Genomic DNA, 11010 nt, shown 5'->3' on the forward strand with positions numbered 1-11010 from the left:
ACGATCATTGCAGTTAACAAAACATCAAAGGACTGAAAAAATAACCTTCCAACGAAAAGAGTTCTAATCTTATTATATTGTCCATAGTTTTCAAACTTACCACCGTATCCATGGCAGGCTTAGATACACAGGTAAACAGTATGACCTCCTTACACTCATTACTAAAAGGACCCATGAAACTTTTATAAATAACTAACATATATAAATCATAATACAACAAAACTAATCAATAAAATCTTACACTACAACATTATTCCCTAAAATTATTTCTATAATGCTCCATCTTCGATTGCACATTTTTTTTTGAACAATATTTTAGAGATTTTAGAGTTTTAGAACAAATTTGCTCAGATCATTAGTGTTGTTGTAATATTTAAATGTGTGTAATAATTTTTATCTTCATGTAATTAACTTTTAAATTTTTTTATTAAGTTTACCTTGTAACATTCTTGTTGTCTAATTTTAGATTTAAAATGATATAAACTTTTTCAAATTTTTTATAATTTAATTTTACTGTAAAACTTGAATTTATAAAAATAAATCTGAAATAATTATGAAATATGAAAAATTGAAGATTAAAATGATAAACAAAAAACTTAAAAAATCATAATTGTAAATTTTGATAAGTGAAACTTCAAAGTTCAAATTTGAAATTTTGATTTGAGAATAAAAAAATTTCATATTTAAAATTATAAAGTTTCTTTTGAAGATGCTCTAAATACACTAAATCAGGATGAAAATGGTGAAAATAGTTTTTTCACTCTTTTACTTTCTAAGGTAACTTCATTAGTTATTTCCAACTTTTGTTTCACTCTAAAAAACCAATGAGCAAGAAAAATACAAAAAATATATATTTTTCCTTTTTATTTTTACTCCAAATTACTATAACTTCCTTTAATATTGTGCAATCAAAGTCAAGAATGAAAAAGAGAAAAGAAGAAAGAGGTTGAGAACCGAATAGAGTCTTAGAGCATGATTAACCCGGGTTCTTAAATTAGGATTCTTAACTCATATTTTGACATTTTTTTTATATTTTTGGGCTAAGAACCGGTTTTTATATCTCTTAGTTAAGAGACGGTTGTTAACTTTTTTTTAAGTTAAAAGCTAAAAACGGTTCTTAGCCGAAGATAAAAACTTCATCCTAAAAACCCGGATTAATCATGGTCTTAAATCAACTTTAGATCATGTACAATGGTAAGAGTATTCATTAATATCTAAGAAAATAATAATATAAAAAATAGAGAAAGAGAATGAACTTGTATTTCAAATGAGGTTTAGGTTACGTAAGAACCTCTGCATAACTCATTTTGATTACATGTTATTCTTTTACAAGTTATGTTTTCCATTTTTAATTAAAATTTATTTATTTTGCAAATATACAATAAAATAATAATATTCAATGGTTAAGAACTTCTTTTTAAAACTCTATCAATAAGATTGCTAAACCTTTAAATTAATGTTTTCCTAAAAAGAGTTAAATTATTATGGAATTACATGTGGCTTCTGAAAGTCTTGTGGATTTCCTAAACTTTTCAGCAAAGACATCTAATCTAATTCTCTCTCATTTGTTTTAATTTATTTCTTTATTTTATTCCTTCGGAACCTCTATAAAAGCTCTCCACTCCACTAGAGTTGCTCTAAGAATATGTGATAAACTTTGTATATCCTTGGCACTTTATGATTGGGCAAACTTTATATATCAACTAAAAAATCATTAAGCAAACTATATAAAAGAAATTAATGTAAAATGTCCGAGAAACAGAGTTTCTAAACCGATAAAAATGATCTTAGAGAATGTTATTTTAAGGATTTGCTTTTATACATTGAACTCTTTTTTTTTTTATCACTAAAATGCTTCATTAAAATGAAAATGATAGAATGAGCCCAAACAAACCCACTCAGAAATAGTCTAGTACAATAGAAGATGGGCTTGAAAAATCTACTTAGCTAAAAGATCTGCAACAAAGTTTTCAGATCGAAGAAAACCCTACAATTCTTTTTCTTTTCTCCGATGAGCATATGATTCCATGAACGAAAGCTGCAAGTTTTCTTTAAGGAGTTGTTTACTTGCTTTTAAAAATGGTTATGTTTTTTTTTAATCTCTTTTGTTTTGAAAAATGGAATTTTTTATGATTTGAGTGCAATTATTTTACCGTTTTCCCCAGGGCCTATCCTGTTTGGTTAAGCCAATTAGTTAAGTTTTCTTCTTGTTAATCTCGCGGTTATTATTGAGATTTGATTTGTAATCACTCATTAGTTATCTTGCAAAAAACGTGATAGCCCGGCTGAAAGAATTGGTTTATATTTTTTTTTCTTTTTTAGTAACTATTTAACAGAAGAAGAAAAAACAGAGTTGTTTAGAATTGGAATCATTCATACGTTGGTTCCTCCATATCCTATCACTATGTATGAAGTATTGTCTTCTTCCTATCAATTATTTGATCATCCTTTATATGTTAGTTAACATGAAACTTTGTGCATATTCCTCGTGCTAAAAATAGAAGTTGAATAGCATAAAGTTTAAACCCTATTTTTACTCATCACTGTTAAAACAAACCCATCACGAGAATGAATGAATTACAATCAAAATTCGACGTGAGTAAAAACCTAAAAAGAAAAAAAAAACTTTTTAAAGCTGACTAAGATAGAAGTTTATTTAACTCGAATGAAAGATTAGTCTTGATTGAGTTTCTGGCTGAGTCGATAGGTAAATCAAATTTATATACCATATTCAAAAAGATCTGCTTATTTTTCAATTTCTTTTTCTACTTGTCACAAGCGGTTTAAGATGGCTGTTTTAAATTTAACTGGAAGACTTCCTATAAATACCGATACAATGTGTCTGATTACTCAACTCACTCCAAAACAAAACAAAAGAAAAACAATCACAATCATGTCATCATCCCTATTGCTCTCCTTTCTCATCGCTCTCTTGTTGGCTGCAGCTGTCTGCACCCACGGACAAGTACTACCGCCACCGGTGACGGACACGGACGGAAACATCGTTCGTGTCAATGAACGATACATCATCCAACCAGTCAATACCGGGATTAACGGAGGTGGTCTTATCCCAGTTGCTGCTATACTTCCCTCTTGTCCACTTGGCATCACCGAAGCATTTCCGGGGGAATCGGGTGTGCTGGTTAGGATCGCATTTCCACCGTGGTTGATCCCTCCCATACTGCCACTCACCATTGTCCGTACAAATACCGACATGACCATCGAGTTCCAGTCCAACATCTGCAATCGCATCTCCAAGTTCTGGGAAGTAGATGAATTCGCACAGAATCCCAACCAGCCTGAGATTCTCATCGGTGGTAACCAAAGGAGACGAAATAGCTGGTTTAGAATAGAGAGAGCCGGAAAAGAAGCACAAACAAACATTTACAAATTTACCACTTCTGCCGGAACCGTTGGAACCATCTCAGGGGCCTTGGACAGTCCACAACTAGTTCTCACCAATGATGTGGATAAGACCATATTCGTCAAATTCATCAGAGATGTTAGTACCGTTGTTACTTCTACTTCTCGTGTTGAAAAGTAATGACTAAGGATGGTCCCATTTTGTTAATCGTGAAACCTTGTAATGTAAAAGCCAAAGACTCGGTCAATGGCCAAATATAAGGGGTTGAGATTAATACCGCAAGTACGCTTGCTCCTAAACTTTTATGTACTGTCAGAATAAATTATGTTTTTCAAACATGAAATTTGATATTTAATTATATATCTGTTCTTTTGTCCAAAAATAAATTATATATCTGTTCTGTTAAAAGTAAACTCCAAATTTATATATTTTCAAATCGGTCTGATTTATTTTTAATTTACTAAGTCCGTTTCCAAATGAAATATGTTTTGAATTTTCTCATATATTATGAAAACATAATAAATTTTGATTATCAATACATTATTTTGTAGTTAATCATTTTCTACAATTTTTACCTGGTCAAAATATAATATACACAATTTAATTTCTTCGAAATCTACAATTTATCATTATACCTAAGAAATATATGGTGAAATATTTTTACCAAAAAATACATTGAAACATTAAAAATATCTTTTTCTGAGAATGGATCTTTCTAAAATAGAGAAAGTATCTTATAAACTTCATTTGCTTAGCCCGCTTATCTAATTTTCTCTATGGGCCTATAAAAATGATATGTATATTTAGGAATGTTCAATCAGGTAAAACTGAACCAACTAAAATTAAACCAACTAAAATTAAACCAAACTGAAAAAAAAAAGTAGTTTGGATTTGGTAATACTGAATATACTGAATAAATGCTATTTTTAAAAAAAGTACGGTATATGGATATGGTTTGGTATATAAACCAACCAAACAGATTAAACCGATCAATTAAAATATAGTAATATAATTATATGTAAATTTTATAATATAATTAATAAAATACACATAATTTATTTTATTGATATGATCTTCATATTTAAAATGAAGTTTTTAGTATTTTGATATTTAATTTTAAGTTAAAAGTTATTTTTCATTTTATCAAACTAAATAAAACATAATCTTTTATCTTTTTGTTGACAAATATATGCTAATATTTAATTATTTATAACATATGGATACTAATTTTTATTATTTTATTCTGTAAAAAAATATTATTATTATTATTAACTTAATATGTTTATTAATTATTTTAAATAGTAGAAAAATTGTCTATTAAAAACCGGAATATCTGCAGGTTATATAAAGCTGATATCTAATCAAAAAAAGTATAATTCATTAATATTATAAAAGAAATAAATTTATAGATTTTGGTATAAAACCAAACTGAACCAAAGTAAATGTGATTTTAATATGATAATTATTTTTTATAAATCGAAAAACTAAAAACAAAAAAAATGAAGCAGAAACAAATTGATATCTGGATTGAACACTGTAATTCAGAAAGGTTGAAGTCAAAACTGGAGCTATAACAAAAATAGTCAAAACTGGAGCTATAACAAAAATAAGAGGAGGAATAAATCTAACGTTTGAAAGTATTTAAAAGGAAATAAATAAATAAATAAATATTTCTTCCATTTCAAGATTTTTGCTTACGTATTAAAATAATTATGTTTGATCTTTGGTTAATACTGTTTGATTTATTAATTAGTAATTTTAAAGAATAAAATTAAAATTGTAAAATACATTTATCATATGCATTAAAATGATATTTATATTAAAAACAAGTTTTAAGAGAATAAAACGATATTAATAAAAATGAAAATATAATATTGCATCCGCTAATAAGGCATCACTCGTTTAATAAACACAGATGACAGAAAGACTAATCTCTTACTGGTCACACGCAGATTTACACCAGAAAATCAAAAATGAGTTAATCTATCATATCTTTGTCATTCTTATTGATTTGCGTTGAATAGTATTTTTTAGCAATGAAAGCATTTCTAACTCATTATTATCTTTACTTTTATTTATAATAGTATTTAGAAGTGTTGGGGATAATATTGGTAAGAGTTTTAGCATTATGTTTTTGGCTGTAGAATTTATTTTGTAGAATTATTTGCTTTAATTTTTTATTGTTGTAGTTTTCTAAAGCACTTTTTTTTTTGGAAATAAAGCTCGCTACAATTATATTTTGATTTTGTAGAGATATTTTTGCTGTGAGTTTTTTAAAGAAAGGAAATCTCGATTGATTGACATATATAACTCTAGATTAAATTTTGGCTGTCTAGAGCATCTACAACCATAACCAATCATCCTTATAGTCAATCCAATTCATTTTTATTTTTTTCACCGTAATAGAAATTGCTACTTTTTATTATAAATGAATCATATAAGAATGAATAATAATCCTCTATTTTTATTTATGTTTTAAAACTGTTATCTTAGAAAATATATTGGAATATAATTATTTTTATTATAAAGTTTCTCTATTTTATAGGTAAACTAGTAAAATGCATTGGAGATAGTATCAACCACTTATCAAAACACTGGGAAATCTATTCTGATGTTTGTAAAATTTTTAGAAGAAAAACAGTTTCTCTTCTTTTTACTTTTTTCCTTATTCTAATTGGTAATATATTTTATTTGGAAGAAGTTCAAAAAAAATAAAATAAAGTTTATTAGAAACCACCAATGATGATTATGCCATAACTATTTATAAAAAAAGGCAGAAATGTTTACAATGATTCAATACGTTGGTTCCCCCACCCTCACAGACGCTTTGAAGAACTGTTTTCTTCCCATCAATTATTTGCTCATCCTTCCGTACAAAAAAAACAAATTATTTGCTCATCCTTTTATGTGTTAGTTACATGAACAGTTTTGCATGTTCCTCGTGCTAAAAAATCGAAGTTTGAGTTGATTAGCGTAAAGTCTAAACCCCTAGTTGAACAAAATGTGTGATCAAATTAGTAAAGGCACACAGTTACGTCGTCTCTTTTCAGTCAGAAACAGAGAAAATAATAATATTAGCCCAGAAACGTTTCTGAGATGTTGGAAACCATAAACGTTTTAGTAAGTTTTTAATAAAAAGTTTTTTTTACATAATTGGAAACCTTTTTCAGTGTAAATGTAACATCCCGAGTTGTGATATGTGAAAAGGCTTAAGAGAATTGATTTGGCTACCTATATCACCAAAGTTGACTTACCTTTTCCGTCACACCTCCGTTTAGAACTCCAGAGTTAAGCGTGCTTGGGCTGGAGTAGTGAAAGGATGGGTGACCTATGGGAAGTGATTCGCGATACCGTGTAAGTGAGGCCAAAACACGGGGAAAAGTCGGGTGGTGATTGCAGGGTCAGTAAACAATGATTTCGAGCCTTGGAAAAATTAACGACCAACCGTCGGATGGGATGGGAGGCCGAGAGAGCGGGCGTGGGTGGCCCATTAGCCGTGGGCGGGTCGGGGCGTTACAAGTGGTATCAGAGCTGGTTAGCCGTCTCAGTTCTGACCTGAGAGGCGTCTTGAGACCTGTCGTGGGGTGCAACGAGGGCGTTGCGTTCTTTGAGAAGGGATGAATTGTAACATCCCGAGTTGTGATATGTGAAAGGCTTAAGAGAATTGATTTGGCTACCTATATCACCAAAGTTGACTTACTTTTTCCGTCACACCTCCGTTTAGAACTCCAGAGTTAAGCGTGCTTGGGCTGGAGTAGTGAAAGGATGGGTGACCTATCGGGAAGTGATTCGCGATACCGTGTAAGTGAGGCCAAAACACGGGGAAAAGTCGGGTGGTGATTGCAGGGTCAGTAAACAATGATTTCGAGCCTTGGAAAAATTAACGACCAACCGTCGGATGGGATGGGACCCACGGGCCGAGAGAGCGGGCGTGGGTGGCCCATTAGCCGTGGACGGGTCGGGGCGTTACAGTAAATTTTTTGAAAAAAAATTGAGCACCATAATCCAATGTTTATTTCGCTATGTTCAAGACCATCCATATATTAGTCTATTAGCTGTGAATTGCATGGGATTCTCCATTCCGTGGCTAATTCAAAGTTTTTAAGGTGACTCTTCATAAAGTTCTATTTTTGTTTTTAACTTCCTTTATATTTTTTCAGGAAATATTACTTTTTCATCTTATTCTCACTTGTTAAGATGACTAGAACAATACAAAAAAGTGGACTGAACCTGAATCAGACTCTGCTTCGTTTTGCTTCACTTCTTCAAAAGCGAGAGCGGTGGAGGAAAAACAATACTTATCAAATTGAAGTGAAATGAGAGAATCGTGGAACGATCATGCAGTGTCATCGCGGCTGAAAAGTGAATAAAAAGAGAAACTGCCAATAGCTTAAATATTTTAAAGTCAGCGAACAATGTGAAGTTAGAGGTATACACGAATTGTAGCACCATTTTTAATATCCAGACATCATGAAGGATCAGAATAGATAAAAGAGAGAAAATGTTAACCATCATAGCTGATCATATCGTCCATTCCATGTGGCTCTTACTTAATTCATCTTATCGACTTGTTTTAATAGTATTTTTAGCTATAAATCAATTATTAAAAGACTACGAAATTTAATGTGATGTTTGTAAAGTTTATCAAAAGAAAAACGATTTCTCTTCTTTCTTCTTTTTTTATATTTCTGACTTTTTTGGTCATGAATTTTATTGCTATAAGCCTTAAGTCTATAACTATTTACAAAAAGAAGAAAACGAAATGTTTAGAATCATTCGTACGTCGGTTTCCCCATCATATCACTTTGTTTGAAGTATTGTCTTCTTCCCATTATTTATTCGAACATCCTTTATATGTTAGTTAAACTGAACTGTTTTGCATGTTCCTCGTGCTAAAAAGAAAAAAAAAAATCTTGGTAAACATCGTAATTTGAATTGATTAGCATAAAGTGTAAGCCCTTGTTTTCAACTGTCACAGCTAAAACCAACCCTTCACGAGAATGAATAAGTTAGATGAACCTATAACCTAAATCGATTATTGAAGAAAAGTACCTTTTCCCCTTAATTATTCAAACTTATATTTTTTTGTAGCACGCGGAACATGCAAAACATTCATGTTAACTAACTTTTAAAGGACGATCAAATATATGTTTTTTTTCTTTTTTTTGACGACAAAAAAAAATTTGATCGTCCTTTAAAAAGTTAGTTAACATGAATGTTTTGCATGTTCCGCGTGCTACAAAAAAATATAAGTTTGAATTGAACAGCAAAAGTCTAAACCCCTGTTTTCATCACTCACTGAAACCAACCCGTCACGTGAATGAATGAAATGTTAATCTTTAAGCTGTTTTGAATTTACTTGCAAGACTTCTTATAAATACCGATACATTGCGTCTAAATCTCTATAGCTCTCAACTCAATCAAACAAACAATCACAATCATGTCATCATTCCCATTGGTCTCTTTTCTCGTCACTCTCCTGTTGGCTGCAGCCGTCTGCACCCACGGACAAGAACTGGTGACAGACACCAACGGAAACATAGTTCGACTCAATGATCAATACTTCATCCAACCAGTCAATACCGGGAATAACGGAGGTGGTATTGTCCCACTTGCTTCTAAAATTTCCCTTGTCTACTTGGCATCACCCAAGCACTTCCGGACGAACCGGGCGTGCGGGTTAGCTTCTCCTTTCCACAGACGTTGATCCCTCCCATACCATTCACCCCTGTACTTACAAATGTCGATATAACCATCGAGTTCAAGTCCAACATATGCAAGGAGTTCTCCAAGTTCTGGGAAGTCGATGCATCCGCACTGGTTTCCGAAGAGCCTGCAATTCAAATCAATGGTAACCCGCGGCGAAGAAACAGCCGGTTTAAGATAGAGAAAGTGGGAAAAGAAGGAAGAACAAACATTTACAGATTTACTACTTCTGATGGAACCGTGGGAGCTGTCCCAGGGGCCTTGGAGAGTACACAGCTAGTTCTCACCAATGATGTGGCTAAGACCATATTTGTCAAATTCATCAAATTTAATGCTGTTACTACCGATGTTGCTTCTACTTCTCGTGTTGAGAAGTTAGGACTAAGGATGATTTTGTAATGTAAAAGCCAAAGACTCCGTCCATGGCCAAAAATAAGGGGTTGAGATTAATACCCGCACGTACGCATGCACGTAAACTTTTTTTCTACTGTCAGGATAAGTAAAATATAAGCTATGTTTTGAAACATGAAATTCTATTTTCAGTATCCTAATCCCCTTATTATTAATAGAGAAGCAATTAATAAGAGTAACCTTGCTTTGGTAGATTAATTTCAATTTTGCCATTATTGCTGATGTGGCAAGCTCACAGCTCTCCTCATCAATCTTAGTTAACAAGCCTTTAATTACTAGGAAATTTACAAGTATTACCATTGGTATCTATTATACATTTTTTCTTTAACATAGGATATTACACGGTACATAAAATAAGTCAATAATTCACTTTAATTGTCAAGCTTTCTTAACGGGTTTTTTCCACCACAACTTCGTATATAATCTCTAAAAGCTCGAACTGTTTTACAATGGAACTCACTCCAGCAAAATAATTGACTTATTCATTCTCACCTACGATATTAACGAAACGTATCCCAATTAAAACATATTGTCATGCACAAAAATCAAGCAGAAGACAATATATATTGTAATTGTCTTTGTTCATGACAATATGTCATTCGGTTCAAAATAATGTCAAGTTATTTTGTACAAGCATATTCTCAATAATTAAACTCAAGCTTACTACCACACTTTCTGTTCAAAACGATATGTCATATTTGCTCTATAAAACATATTAATCAGAATTAAACTCAAACTTACTATCACACCTATTGGCACCAGTTCTCCTAAAGAATTGGATCCAAGATGTCTCAAAGTCTTATTTCATTGTACTCAGAGACATTTTGACATTAACATTTCGAAGTCTTATTCATTAATATAAACTAATGAATTTACACGTACCAAAGACACTTAATCCATTATACAAGCATGTTGACGAACAATACTCACTAACTCAACTTAAGTTGTGCACATCTCATGTTAATGTTTAAAATTTTTGAAACAAAAATCAAAAGCAACTCATACAATAGAGAAGCTGTTTAACTCAGACAACATATATTTGAAATTATGATTTATTATATTCCATTCTATGATCCGGCTATCGTTCCATATCTTATACGTATGTTTTAGCTCATATGTTTATATCTTTCATGTGACCTTGAGTTATGTTTTATGTGCAGACAGAGTGAATCTCTCCTCAGTATAGGCGTAATGCATCAGTTAATTATGTAATTATTTTTGAATATATGTTAAGAAATAAATATAGAATGTTGTTAATGTGAAACTTTCTTATTCACGGCAAATCAAAGTATATAAATTGATAACTTCAAATTTTGGTAAGATATGATTGAGCGCATCAATCTAAATTAAATATCTTGCTAAAAGCCGGTAATTTTAATATCGTGCTTTGATTATAAAATATTCTAATTAATCACATTGACTATATATATATGTATTAATTTTGTAAGTGAGTCACTATATATGTCTTCTTACAATAAAAAACCTTATAAAGATAGATCTATTTTTTATGTAAGATTCCAATCACCTCA

The 11010-nt window shown here is 31.2% G+C and overlaps 1 protein-coding gene and 1 pseudogene across 1 annotated transcript; both read left to right on the top strand.

The window, feature by feature from the left end:
* Positions 1–2837: 2837 nt before the first annotated feature.
* On the top strand, positions 2838–3726 carry LOC108826166 (kunitz trypsin inhibitor 2). Its single transcript, XM_018599548.2, has one exon. It carries the CDS (start codon positions 2894–2896, stop codon positions 3542–3544), a length of 651 nt encoding a protein of 216 aa, XP_018455050.1. The 5' UTR covers positions 2838–2893; the 3' UTR covers positions 3545–3726.
* A 5034-nt stretch (positions 3727–8760) lies between these two features.
* Positions 8761–9601, top strand: LOC130499889 (kunitz trypsin inhibitor 2-like; annotated as a pseudogene).
* Positions 9602–11010: the final 1409 nt, after the last annotated feature.

Source organism: Raphanus sativus, chromosome 9 (assembly GCF_000801105.2).
Source record: "Raphanus sativus cultivar WK10039 chromosome 9, ASM80110v3, whole genome shotgun sequence".
Classification (NCBI taxonomy): domain Eukaryota; kingdom Viridiplantae; phylum Streptophyta; class Magnoliopsida; order Brassicales; family Brassicaceae; genus Raphanus; species Raphanus sativus.

What these genes read in the sequence shown, in the direction of transcription:
- LOC108826166 (XM_018599548.2), top strand. Translation starts at nt 2,894, where the DNA reads ATGTCATCATCCCTATTGCTCTCCTTTCTCATCGCTCTCTTGTTGGCT.